This window comes from Branchiostoma floridae, chromosome 3 (genome assembly GCF_000003815.2).
Source record: "Branchiostoma floridae strain S238N-H82 chromosome 3, Bfl_VNyyK, whole genome shotgun sequence".
Taxonomy (NCBI): Eukaryota; Metazoa; Chordata; class Leptocardii; order Amphioxiformes; family Branchiostomatidae; genus Branchiostoma; species Branchiostoma floridae.
Window position 1 is genome coordinate 9,437,914 of NC_049981.1, and position 14,506 is coordinate 9,452,419.

The 14,506-nt window shown below is 36.7% G+C and overlaps 1 protein-coding gene across 5 annotated transcripts in view; it reads left to right on the plus strand.

The window, feature by feature from the left end:
- The window catches only part of LOC118411611 (adenomatous polyposis coli protein-like), an 83,676-nt gene that overhangs the window by 25,053 nt on the left and 44,117 nt on the right, over positions 1-14,506 (plus strand). For 2 of the 5 annotated variants that reach the window (XM_035814070.1, XM_035814071.1), the window contains exons 1-4: positions 5,926-6,040; positions 12,270-12,367; positions 12,868-12,988; positions 13,558-13,783. In XM_035814070.1, coding sequence (XP_035669963.1) covers positions 5,941-6,040; positions 12,270-12,367; positions 12,868-12,988; positions 13,558-13,783 — 545 coding nt within the window. In that variant the 5' untranslated portion in view covers positions 5,926-5,940. Of the gene's footprint in view, positions 1-4,242; positions 4,265-5,925; positions 6,041-12,269; positions 12,368-12,867; positions 12,989-13,557; positions 13,784-14,506 lie in introns of those variants that run through there. The other 3 variants (XM_035814073.1, XM_035814074.1, XM_035814072.1) reach the window with 2 other exon arrangements.

Here is a 14,506-nt window from a genome sequence, read left to right on the forward strand (position 1 = left end):
TCTATCCAAAAACCCGAAGTTTGAGACCGTGGGTTATCCAATTCTGCGATGTTCTAAACAATAGAATGAATGGCAAATGTTTTGGGATTTCGTAATTCTATCCGATTACCCGAATTATCCAAAAAGGCGTAATACGAATAATTGGAATCCACTGTAGCAGCAAGAAGTAGTTCCCGTCATTCCACCCTGATGATGGTGTCTGACAGACACCGAAACGTCGGAAGTAAGTTATTTTCTGGTTGTGCTAAAAGAACCTTACTATATAAAAATGTTTTACTTGAGTAAAAAAAAGGATGATGAACGAATCTACGAATTCTAACAAAATCGCAATGACATTAAACACAGCTACGTGTAGCATGGGCTCAGACAGAGCTCAGATTTTAAAAGTGCTAATATATTTTATTGATGTCCAATTTTCATGTGAATCAATTTGCTATTTTAACATCATATTACTATTAGGCACGTTACATGTACACGTACATGTATGCGTGCATATACAATGTTCGTCTATATTTTCATTACGCAACTTTCTACATAACTTCATAGAAAATTTGTGGAAGTTTTCATTGATATGTTAACTGTGATATCATATACTTCTCCTTTGTTTTGACAAAGTTTGGTAGAATTATCATAATCCATTTACAATTTTTATTATTATTCATGTTTATTAGTGGCCTTGTCCCAGGGTAATGCTATTCTATAGCATTCCATTACCACAGCTTTTATTATAGAAACAGCATAAAGTGTGAAATCCCACCTGGGTCTAGAAAAGGTCTCTCCGCATATATGTATTTTTTGTGTGCATAAAGTGTTAATAATGACACAACGTCCTAACCTTCAAAAAGGGTGAAAAAGTTTGAGTAGTTAGTAGCTTTGGCAAAAGTTCTGGCATGTATTGATAGATAAAGCAAATTTAGTTGCAAAAAAGGAAACTTTACCAAAAGAAAACAAAAACAAGATTGAAATGTTAAACTGTAGACTGAAGTTTAGTTTATATTTGATTTAAAAATGATAACACCATAGGCATTCCCATATCAAATTGCAATTATTTGGTCTAAATACCACAGCACAGGAGTAAAAAAATACAAATTTAGTCTGAAAATAGTTTTAAAATGCCATGAAATTGAATCTGGGTAGATATTTAAATGCCTACACAGTGCATAGATTGTGTAGAATACAATGCACATTCAACTCCACGTGTGCAAAATTTGGTGTATTTAGACAAATAAACACAATAGTTAGACAACTAATTTTTTCAGCTGCGCTGAAACCTAATAGCGGAATTGAAAGAGATGCACATGAAAATTTCAAATGATGCTAATGCTGGTGTAAGGTTTGACTTTTACGATGGTCTCAGTGACTTTTCGTCTTTGTAAAAAGTTAATGACCCATTCATTATACGGACATGCCAAAAACTTCCACTCCAGAGAATAACATAATAAATGTACCATAATCACCAATAAAAACTCATGCATAACAAAAACCAGAGCTGCAAATCCAATTTTCGACTTCCACACGTAGCAGTTTGATACCTTTATGGAAAGTATAGATCTATGATGAGTGAAAAGATATTCAACATAAGTTACCGAACTGTTTTTATCATAATGACCAGTTCTTTCATTTTATGAATTGAAGTCATAGAAAGGGGTCTCTTGTCATGAATACAGTCTATTTACATGGCTTTTGTATATTGTTTTTGTATATTATTTCTTGATATTTGTGGTCAGCATAACAGCATAAGAACCTCTGGATGGATTTTGATGGTGTTTGCATGTGGTTAGGTCTTGGGATGAAAAGATCAAGGTCGATTTTGGACAACATCCTGGTGGTTGTCCTTGGTACTGAAACATAACTTCCAGTTGTCGTGTTAATGAATATTTATATATTTTGCCTTTTTTTGTGGCAGATACCTGGAAGAAGTTGTGTGAGATTGGGCTCCTAGCAGCCTGCTTTAAACTGTAACATTTTTGCAGGCAGAAACTTTACAATGTATAATTTGATGATTCAGCAAGTCAGTCAATGGCTTCCGTTTGTTTAATGTCTCATAATTGTGAACCCACATGTTAACTTATACATGTACATGTGGTACTTAATGTCATACTCATAGTACTTTCTGACTCAAGGAATTGGGGAAGGTCTGAGGAGACTGACTCACTTTAAAATAATGGGGTCAGCTTCTTATCTATGGGATGAGTCACCGGTTCAAGACGATTATCTGAGGTTAGAGAGATACCAGTGCTGTGATTAAAGATGGCTGCCATGGTAGGTTATATGTTTTGTCTTGTTCCATTTGGTCTGAATTTTAGTGTACTGACAATTTTAGTGTACTGACAAGCCTGGTTGGGTGTATCTTTAGTATTAGATGATTAGAATTATTGCAAGTCAGAAAGAACTTTATATTTTTTAGTGATCGGGGTTTGGGGGCTTTTATTCTTTTTAGGCCACATGTAATTTTTTGTCCATTTGGTGGGTCACATCAATATTTTGCACATTCAGACATTATTACACATTCATTAAAAACCAGCAATGTACACATGTACCATTTCAATAGTTTAACATAAGCATATGAAATAGTATAGTGGTTGCAGATTAATACTGCTATGGCCTTATAGGCTGATAGACTAAAATGTACTCTCTTTAAACCCTGAATGATTTTAGTCTTCCATATATCAATTTCTTTTGATATCTAAATATTTGTATGTTTGTCCTATGCAGTAACACCAGCTGCGTCAGTCACCAAATAATGTATTTCTTAAAACTTCGTCAAAGTTTTGACTGATACATTTTTTTTGTACATTTCTGTACTTTTCAAAAGTTTTTGACTTTTATTGCTGCGTGTTTGGACATTCATCCGTAATGACACCACATGCAAAGTTTATTACCAAGTTTTGTCCCCTGGGGGAGGGTGTATGGAGGAGACAGCATGCATGACTGAAATGAAACTCCCCTAGGACTGTACTCCAGACAGGGGATATAAGGGCTTTAATATGCATGTCTGCATGTAGTGGCAATAATATATAGCTTTGAAATGTTAGAGACAAAGGAAAAAATTCTAGAGAATTGCAGACAAAGTTTGAAAAAAGATTGCAAGACTGAATTAGTCTGATAAAATGATTTATGATATTATTTATTGATACAGCAAGGTTTACAAAGTTTGTCAGTTTGTTTTGTAGGACTTAATATTTCTTGAGATATTGCAAATTTATGATATACAAAATGTAATGCTGAATCGGATGTGATTTTGTTTCATGTAAGGATGTTACTATTCTTAATGTCTCTTCCTAATAAGTTTTCTTTTAATATTCTATGCCATGGCATAGAAGTTATGAATTCCAGCACTGGATTAAATTGAAAGGTGCATGTAGATTTTTTTGTATAGAGTATACATGTAGATGACGCGTTTCTACTGTAAATGCATTTAAATTTACAGGGATTTGATTTGCAATTAAGGGAGAAAATAGAGTGTTTGCAGAGCTTTTGAGTTTATTTATTTATTTATTTATTAGGATTCTCCACACTGGAGGGTATGGCAGAACAGGTGTCAAAAGACACCTTTTCGAGGCCGCCATACCTAGTTTGTGATATCAAATTGTATTTGCATACTGTACAGTAATGAAAACACCAGAGGCATTCAGTTTGCAATAAAGGATTCACTGTTGAAACTTCAAACATAAAACAACTGCAAAAATTTCCAAAATTACAGTTCCATCTATGTTGATGTGAATTTTGAAATTGTCTCCAGAGTATGAGTCATTCCTTTGGAATTTCTGAGTGTCTTGGCATCTGGAACTGAAGGGGAAACCCCCACTTGTGACGTCAGGTGACTCACGTTGATTACGCCAACTGTCGTTGGGACACCCAAGGACGGGGGCGTAACACATTAACACGTAGATGCCCTCCAAATCATCAACAACCATAATTACGGATTTGCAAATAGATGACAACGTTAATATCATTGCTTATGTGCTGGCATGTTTTAAAGATGGTTCAACGAGTTTTATGGAATTTTTTTATCTCTTGATTTATCATTTGATGATAGGGGCTTTCTAACTTACACTTGGGAGAATACGACCTTTTGCGTCATAAAACGGCTATTATTGTGGTCATCTAATATTAAAGAGATGAGTCATCGTCTGGGTGTATAAGCGCTCTTTACATGCAAATGAGGAATGTTCGGTACTTTTTCTCTGGAGTGTTGTCCGTGAGAGTCATTCCGGCGCAGGAATTTCTCGGAAAATGGTTCGCCGAGATGCCATTATGGTGGGTACGTTGAAATTTTTCCTATTTTCGATTTTTATCATTGAGAAATCTGTATGTACAATTTATTGTTTGTTCTGCTGATAGTACTCTGTGCAAAAATTTATGCCATAATAGAGTTGTACAAGCAGAAAAGGACAAATGTTGTTTGAAGGTCAAACCCTGGATTTTTGTAGGTCAATGTCAAAGCGGGTTTTTTATGCTTCCTCAAACAATAGACTGTCCCAAATGAGCAACTGTAACATTATATTACTTTTCCTTTTGTATGGGGGAGGATTTGGAATATTATTTTGTCAACTAGTGTCAGATGACAGAGTTGTGAAATTGACACCTTTTGACAAACATGTAGGGCTGTCTCCACCTTTAGTTTTTCATCACACTCATTGTTTGGGAGCCTATTTTGTTGATTTTATTTTTTTAAATCTGTTATTTTAAGATTCATTTTATGTCATGAAGTTAAGATTTTTTTGATCGGATAGGGTTTATATTTTTGTGAAATGATAGAATATTTCCGTCCTGAACAAAGAAATGGGTCCTTGCAATAGCACTGGGCAGATGTGTAATGTAAATAGTGTAACTGTATCTCCTATGTATTCCTCAATTATTATACTTAGATTTATCCTTGGATTTATGAATTTCCCAATTATAGTTCTAAAAATCTGATGTATGGAAAATCATTTTTTGTAATGTCGATACTGTATAATAATTTTTTTTTTCAAATTACGCCATATACCTGAGTTTTTTTCTCTATTCCTACATGTGTATTTTATTAGTCATTTACTTTTTGAACATCATGCACAGGATTGACTCTGAGTAAATTTACTTGATAAACGATAAAAGGGAAAAAAATCGTAATTATAATGTCATTGCAACATTTGCTCTAAAAATGCTCTTAGTTGTCTACAGTTTCTAACAGGTTTTTCAGAGATAACAGGTGCCAAAATGCTTTTCTATTCTGTTGAACAATATAAAGATTATTATGATATAGTTGTCATTTTGATAATTTTTTTGGTCTTGATTATGTATATATTGAGAAATATTTGAGAAGTGCAAATATTCACAGACAGGTGTATAGTAACTAGCATAGTAAAAAGTCAAAATTGCAAAATGTAGTATGAAATTTTGCCATTTCCCCAAAATGGCCCTAATAATGACCGCGGCATGATTTGTTACATCTGAAGCTATTTCCCCATAATTAGCCATTGTCGGCCACATGTGGACACATGTTTGCCACCAATTTAGATGCTAACGCTGCGAAAAAGCAATTTCCATAAATTTGCACAAATGCGGAGAATTTACACATATTCGGCACTACAAATGGGCCGTACTACCACCAGTGGCCAACGCCCTACAATTGTTAAGCCTCAGCCACTAGAATCTCATGAATTATACGACCTAGTCATGCTAATAAACTACTGACCCATATAGGGTTTCTGACTATTAACCGAATAGTTAACTCAATGTTTCATGTATGATCTTTTAAAACATTATCTAGAATGGATAATTTTTAGGAAAATTTGTTTGGTCTGATATATAAGAAGGATGTGTCGGGGAAAAATTATATGCTGTAAGCTCATTTGGTATGCTGCCCCATAATGTATCACGAAGTCCCCAAGGGTACCCACCAATTTCCCCAACCTGCATAATTCACGGTTAGAATCTGCTTAGCGGGGTTCAGTCGACATGAACAAGGCAGCGGAGCAGGAGGGTTGTGACGGGGATGGCAACAAGGCCGGCAAAATGTCCAAAATTAAATTCTGGAAGATGCAGTTACTGCAACTCGGTGAGTGGGAGAGATGTTTTTATCGTCTGGGAGAAATTTGGGCGAATCTCGTGTACGTAGAAAGAAATATCGGGGCATTGTGTGTAAGAGTGTGTGTGTAGTCAGTCTATTCACACGAACCCTGTTTAGGTTACATGTGCATTGTGTAGAAAAAAGGATTATTGATAAAATAACTAGTATAATACAGTATGTGACAATAGGAAGATAAGGTTGTGTAATACCTTGTAAAGGAAGTTGATATCTAAAATCTGTGTTTATCTGAAAAATGGTATAGCCTGCAGCTATAAATGTAACATTTAAACCCTGTAATTAAGTGATTTTCTGGGTGAAGAAAGTACGTGACTGTGCCATAGAAAATTTCTTTGTACAGGTTAACTTGTATTTGTGATACTAATACTAACTGAAATTTATCCATATTTTGGTTGTCGCATTTTTACTGAGTTTAGGATGCCTTGTACAGAAATGGCAGATTCTTAGTAACTCTTGTCGTAAAATGTTTTCACCAATGACATTGCCTTTACTTGACTATGTGTTAATGTTAGGCACAATTTTAATTTCAAGTTAAAAATATGTAAAAAAAATTGCAAAGAACCCAGTCTAGACTGTTTCAAAATGCTGCTCTCTTTCAGTCTTTGTAAAACTGACAGTGGTTTTATTCAATATCACGTTAGAACCCATTAACCACTGTCTATCATTTCCTTTATGTGTGATAATTGCACATCTTGAAAGCATTAGACATAACTATTACATAAATGTCACCATAGGAACTTATTTTTATGTTGTTGATAATCTCACAACCAAATTAGCCAATTTTTACACAAAAAAGTTCAAAGCTGTAGATTTTTGAGAGGCAATTTATATTGATCCAGCATCAAATTACTGAAAGCCGGAGAGCCTTGATAGTGTTTACATGTAGATTTTATATTAGGGATGACAGCTGTAGGCTTTAAGCTTTACTTATACAGCGCATTTTCATGATGCTTAAATGTGCTTTAGTGCCATTTGTTTGTGGACAGCATAAATAAAGTTGTGGATAGATCATTATGATATTTGTTGTGTGGGTCTAGGTTAGGAAATGTAGGATAACTTTAAGTATGGACCCCTTGGGACTTGGTTTGGTACTGCAGCAGAATTTGTTTAGTCAAGAGTACAAATCCTAAAAGTAACCTCAACATCATATTCAACATTTACTTTATCTTTATATTATAGCTGCAGTAGGTAAAGTATTATCTAGTATTCCTTCTTTGACTTATTGTATAGCAGGATTTTTAGTTACTGCATTTTTTGAAAGTGCAAGAAGTGCACAATATTGAGTGAAACAAAACGTATGCAGTTTTTTTTTTCCAATAGAACAACAGCTTATTTGTGTCAACAGCTGGCGTTGGTATACAATGCCGATTTTTGGTACCACCTGTCATGGATTGGCCATTTCGTTGACCCATTATATATGCCATGCCATTTCTCTTATTATAATCAATGATGCCAGTCAGACGTAGAGAAATATTCATAATATTATATTAGGTGTCATAGGGTGGAAAGTGTTTTAAGAACAAAGAAATGTGTGCTGTCGATTTTATATATAATATGACATTGTACAATGTATACTGTCACAGTAATAGTTGAGAATTATAGTGAATGTTATTGAAATATCAATTATATAGTTCTTGATATACAAAATGTATTTGTCTGTAATTGAAGCAAGGAATTTATTTCCAAAATATTTTAACTTACTAGTAGTAGGTAAAGAAAATGTTGCTTCAAAGCTATATTTCATTCAAGGTAACTTACAGCCCAGGTAATTCAAATTTCAGAAACAAATATCTGAAAAAGTGAGCAAATTTTCAGACAAAATGAAGCATACATTCTGTATTATAGTAATAGCATGTTTTTCTGGTACTAAATTTAAAAATTATGAAATACTCGGGAAAGTGGTTTTTTTTTCAGTCTTGTATAATCTGATTTGAATTGTTTTGTTGAACATAACAGTGGTAAAGTTAGATTCCATTACATGTACAATGTAGTACACACTATTGTATATAATGTACAGTCACTTGTATGGTTATAGAATATCAAAACAAGCTGTTCTGCTGTTACAGTACATTTGTAGTACTGTTGAAAGCCACTAGGAGGCCCATTATCAAACTTGACCTTCACTTCCTGACCCCTATTTACCTACCAAATATCATCAGGATCCATCCATAGGTTCTAGAGTTATGCTGGCAACAAACAGACATACAAATAAAACGGTACCAAAAACATAACCTTTTTGGTCTGGTTCAAGGTAGAAAAGAATTCTGTGGTTTGATGTTCCATATGGAATCCTGGAAAATGTATCTCCTGGAATTTCTATTGTCTTTGTAGGTGTGTGTAACCTAATCAATCAGTGATGACAGATGGACTGTCATAACCCAAGTGGCAATGTCATCCCTCATCTTCTAATCTAATTATGTCTGTGGAATATCTCACAGCAAAGGGTACGTCCATATTTGGTCACCACCCATTTCCTAATAAGGGCATGGGTTGATGTGGTTTGGTGACAGACATCCTGATTGAACTAGAGTGTAATTGTGTTAGTATCGAATACAGACATGTCTGTGGCTCAAAAAGGAGTTACTGCAGCTGAAATGTGATTGGTTTAGGAGACCCTGGTATAATTGGGATATATGCCGTCAGAGAGGCGTCATGTGATGATGAATAAATAAATGACTTTCTAAAGGTTTCATTATTGTCAAGTAAATATTGGAATCTGAAAGGTTGTTCTAAAATTACATTGAAATTTATCGTTAACTTTAAGCAATACAGTGTATTGTTCTAAAATTATAACAGTATCAAGACTATACATTAACCTTCGGGCACGAACTTGCAAATAAACTTCTTCCATTAACAGCTTGAACAATTCTGAGACTTAAGCATAATTTATTTAAACTTAAGATGGAAGCTTGAAACATTTTAATGTAAAGGAATTTTTTTTTCAAAATTCCTTGCCTAATTTTGAATAATAGAAATGTATGGGATACCTTATATCACAAGTTGTATGCAATGCCCCTTTGCCAGAGCATCAGGATATTTAGGTAACAAAGTTAACAGTAGTTGATTTGTGCTGAATGAAGTGTTGACAAGTTCTTAGGTTACCCCTTTTCTTTCTATGGTTGCGCACATGTGGAAAGACAATAGCGCCCCCCCTCCCCACATACACATTGCCTTGTAATACACAACGTAAGAACAAAGCTTGTTGCAAAATCCAAAATGTCACGAAGCTTCTTTGCTTGTGTATGTATACAGTATAGAATAGTCAAAATTTTTCACGTCTTGGACACTGTGAATTCCAAGTAACATTGTGTTACAGTATTGCACTTTAAGAACAGATGTAAACAGAGCCTTTTAAGAAAATTTCTTTCGACAGTTCTCTAAATGAGGAGAAATCTCTTTTTTTATGTTTAAGTGGTTTTCGAGCCTGTCACGATGACTGTGGAAGGGGTACCTTGTATTTGAACAGGTATTTTGCATGCGTTGTGTGTCCGTGCGGTGTTCCGTCCCGGCCCACTCGTGACAACAGCTGGTAACACAAGTCTGTGGGGCTGGTATTTACACAACAGCTCCTGTAGGTAACACACGGGAAGCATGCAGGGGGGGCCAGGGTACGTCCGCTTCTGGGTCCTGCCTGTTTCAGGTGAGAATGAGCAAATTTTGAGGAAAAAAACAATTTATTTTTTCATTTTGTAACCTTTGGTTGACTGCTACTAAGATCGTTTCTTTATAGGGAAATGTTGGAACTTAAATGAAGATTAGCATTAAAGGAAATATGGCAGTACTTGGTCCATGTGTGTGCCGAACAAGCTTAGGTAAAAACATGAAAATTTTTTCAGAAATACGGATATTTCTACAATTTGTAGCTGCATACAAAGTTAGAATGATCATTTAACCATTCAAACGTCAATGAAGAAGGGTATGTCAATGTCCAAGTCCATGTATGTGTCTAATGCTCTAACTATTTCAGTTGAAAATCTTGAGGGTTGAATAAGAACAATTTTCCATTATGTAACTTCTGTACAGAGTCATATATTGTAGATTATTTATTAGGGGAGTGATACAGCAATATGTTATGTATTGGAATAGTACTAGTACTGACTTTGACACAGATGTTTTGTTGAAGTTTAAGTTCAGGAAAGTCCAGTGTGTAATTGGCCCACATGGGACCATAGAGCTGTTGAGACAAACATGCCTGTGGACGTCTTCCACACTTCAACCGTACATACAGGTTTGGCAACTTATGCTGACAGAAAACATGCAGAACAAGACGGGAAGATTCTGGTACCAGCTTTACAGACTAAATGATTGTATAATTCTTTTAAACACAATAAATGATGGTGAATGTAACAACTATCATAAACAAAACGGGTAAGGATATGAAGCTCCATTGAAGACCAAGTAGGACAATTATGAATTTAGAATACAAAAACGGTGTATTCTGTATCACCCAAGGTACCAGCCCGACCACATGTAGCTATATATATATATAGGATCCCCCAAGCAAAGGCTTATTTGACCCGCTGGAGGGCTGCTTAAATATCTATGTCACGCCTACCTGAGAAGTTTGCAAGAAGTTGAGAAAATTTTGTATCCCTGAACAAAGAATTATAACCGTTACAGTAATTCCAATTTGTCCAAATCTGATATTGGAACTATGGATAATGGCACACTTGGCACATTCAAAGTGTGTTCAAATTAATCCATTGGTCTAGTTGACAACAGTAGAAGCCCATATGATAACCCAATCTATCACCTGATATGTAAAACAACATTATAAAACATTATCAGTTATTAGATGGTTCTTTATGAGCTTGTGGGTTATGCTGAAAGGAAGTTGGTTATACCAGCTATGTAGATACAGATACAGATATTACAGCCCAGATATGACCCAGAAAGGTTGTTACCTGACCAAGTGTACCTGTACTACACTGCTTGTTCTGTAACATGATACTCCAATGTATCAAACTACAACATGTGTCAGACCACCCAGGTACAGGGGGGAGGGGGGGCAGGTGGTAGGCAAGTTGTAAACACCAGTAAAACAGGTGGAACGATATGGGGTTTGGTCAGTGGTTGTTATATTTCTGTGGTTATTCAAATGGTCATTTTATGTCAGTTTTACCATGTTGAAGTGTTAAAACTTAAATGAGTGTTTTAGTTCCATTACAGTCAAACCTGTCTATAGCGGCCACTCAAGGGACTGGCCAAATGTGGCCACCATAGACAGGTGGCCACTATATAGGGCGGCCACCTGTTTAGAGAAAATGCTGATCAATTGACCACGAGCAATACGTTACACAGTCATGATTCCCACTAATCTTTATTTTGATTTGATATCACAGTAGATTGAATATGTTTGTTTGTTTGTTTATAAATTTATCCAGGGGTACATGTCGCCTGACCGGCGTTTTTCAAAGATCCCTGGGGGGAAACCCCGTACATACATAACAATAATCAATGACAATATAAAATTAAATAAATGGTAACTTAGCAAGAATCGACAAAGAATAACGGAATTTAACTAAGACAAGATAAGGCAAATCAATTGTACAACGTTAATCCTAATATAACTCCAAATCATCAGTGAAATCAAATAAGTAATGGGAATTTGCATACCAATGTGAACAGAAAAAGACATGTTAGGAGGAATATCATTATCATTTGAAAAGTTTTGGATTTTAATTAATCATTAGCAGTATCACTTACAAAACTTAGTTTTGAAACTACAGCAGATGACCTTACTAGCAAATTTCATGGTTCAGAATTTTTTTAAGCATTCCAACGATCAAATTAAGATGATTTGAAGTGGAGGCTCCTCTATAGAAAAATTGACCTTAATACAACAGTAATTTCTCCAGGTGTGGCCCATAGGACTGTAGGTTTTGAATCACTCACTCCAGGAATGACCCCTACTCTTTTTTACTAAGTCTAGTAGTTGATTCTTTAACGTGTGATTCTCCTCAAACACTGGACCTCCATTTAGCATTCTATCTGAGGGACTAACCCTAGCCAAAGCTAGATACTTACATGTACTTCCATCTGTCAGTGAAAGTGCCTTTCCTAAGGGCACAAGATCGGTTGAATATCAACGAATTTGAATCCAGAACCTCTGGGCTACTGAGAGCTCTGTGCCTGTCATTATTCCACACAATCCCTAACAAGACCTTGATTACAAGTCTAATGTCTTATTTTTGTGCAGGCACCAAGCGCAAGATGGCAGGGCCAGCGTTTGACCAGCTGCTGAGGCATGTGGAGGCCCTGCAGACAGAGAACATGCACCTGAAACAGGAACTACAGGTGAGGGACTTACACTGTTGGCTTGATTTGCATAACCGGTAAACCACCTACAAGCTGCATAAAATCAGACAGTGAGGTTTGATCCACTCGCACCAGGATGAATGGTTGAATATTTGTACTTTTGGTGCCATAATTCTACAAAACATACCTTTAGAGCTTGCCTAGTCCAGTGGTTAGCCCTGTCTCTGGAACTAGAAGCTGTGAGTTTTATTCTGACTGTGTCACCCATCCGACATGCTCCCTACTGGAAAGGGTTGCAGTGCTTAAGGCAGGATATTAAGCCATTATCCACTGTTCATTGAGGTTGCCGAAAAGAGCTACGGGAAATTCCCCAGTACAATGAACCTGTACATACTGTATATAACGTCTTTCTTCTCTATCATGACCAGTGGAAGACTAGCTCTTCAGTGAGCTAAAACTGGATCAAGATCACTGTCCTTTTTGCTTTCCTTTCTTTCCTTTGATAGATTGTTTCTCATGTCTGTTTGTGTGTTTTCTAGGATAACTCTAGCCACCTGACCCAGCTGGAGAGTGAAGCCTGCACCATGAAGGAGGTTCTGACTCACATACAGAAGGGGCTGGATGAAGAGGAGAACCAACAGCCAGCTAACCCTACCACTGGTGGGTGATACTCATCAACTACATTAGTCTTACACAGAGCGAGGGATGAACTGTTGTAACTTACTTGTAAGGTATGAAAAAAAAGCAGTCACTCAAGCAACTGGATATGACTGGAAACGGTCAGGCAGAGGTCCATCAAGGGATGAACCCCCTCTCCTCTCACTTTAAGCGTCAAATGCTGTAAATTGTTTTACATTCTCCAGGCATAAGAAAGGGAAATAAGGCTTTCTTCTTCAAAAAGCATCAGACAAATTTGTTTGTAAGATCTACATGCAGCTTACGGTTTTAATTCCAGTGAAAATGTCCAATTTTGGTCAGAAAATACCTTTTCCAAAAGAAATTTGAGAGGTTAAAGAAACTAGATGTCCTTCCCACGCATGTTTTGTTTTGCTGCAGAAATATTTTCTAAAAGAGAGGGTTGCGTACACTTGAATTGAGACCACAAAATAAACTGGGTCGTGCACCTTTAAGTTTAACTTAAGCTTCAACTGTGTGGGGTTTTTTAGATTTAAGATTCTTATGTATCATAATTTCAACAAACTGAATTTCTTCTTCCTCTTTGCCTACAGAAAATGGCCTGGATCCTGCAGCAGCACAGTTGGGGAATGGTATCCGCCTGCGGAACAAACCACTGCGGGCGTGGGGGAGCCACGAGGGATCGCCGCAGCAGAGTAACCACAGCGCGTCCAATCACAGTGCCAAGTCCTCCCACACCTCGGCGGAAAGCACATCTGCAAAACGGAAGCTGATCGTCCAGCCATCGCAGGAGTACCTTGATGAGTTAGAGAAAGAGAGGTAAGGGAAGATTTGATTCATTAGTCTGTAACAACATATACAGGGATGTCCCTGTAGCTCAACTGGCAGTCCCACAGTGGAGATTCTGGTTCCCACTAGTTGGTAACTAGGAGACCCCGGTTCAATCCTGGGTTTGGCATCTCGGTTGGGGCTGCACCCATCTTTCGGCAGGGACGTAAAGTAGGGGTCCCATGGTTCGAGGAGGTGTCTCGAGCAACCCCTCCCTGTAGAAATATGCATTTTGTATCATGCAACTTAGAAACTTGCTGCCCTATGTGCTATAAGACATTACAAGGGTCTGAGACTCTGAATGTGTCTGTCTGTCTGTGTGCCTCTTAGTGTGTTTGTGTGTGTGTTTGTGTGTATCTGTCTGGTGTTTCTGTCTGTGGGACTTGGAGATTTGCAAAGAAGTATTATGGGTAACGGGGTGAAGTCTGCTATCTCGGGTCGCCATGTAAAGTTATGAATCATAAGAATTGTACATTTATATTTGACAAGGTAAGAATTTTCAAAACATTATTTTTCTGGACTCATATTATAGAACACATGACACTGTTCAATATCAAATGTATCTTCAAAGTCAAAGTTCCTATATACCAACAAAACAACATCTAGCCAGAAACACCTGGAATGGAACCCATGACCTCAAGATCTTGTGACCTTTAGCCACTCAGCCATTTAACAATGGCAAAGCTGTATGAAATCCACAAACAAATCTGTCCA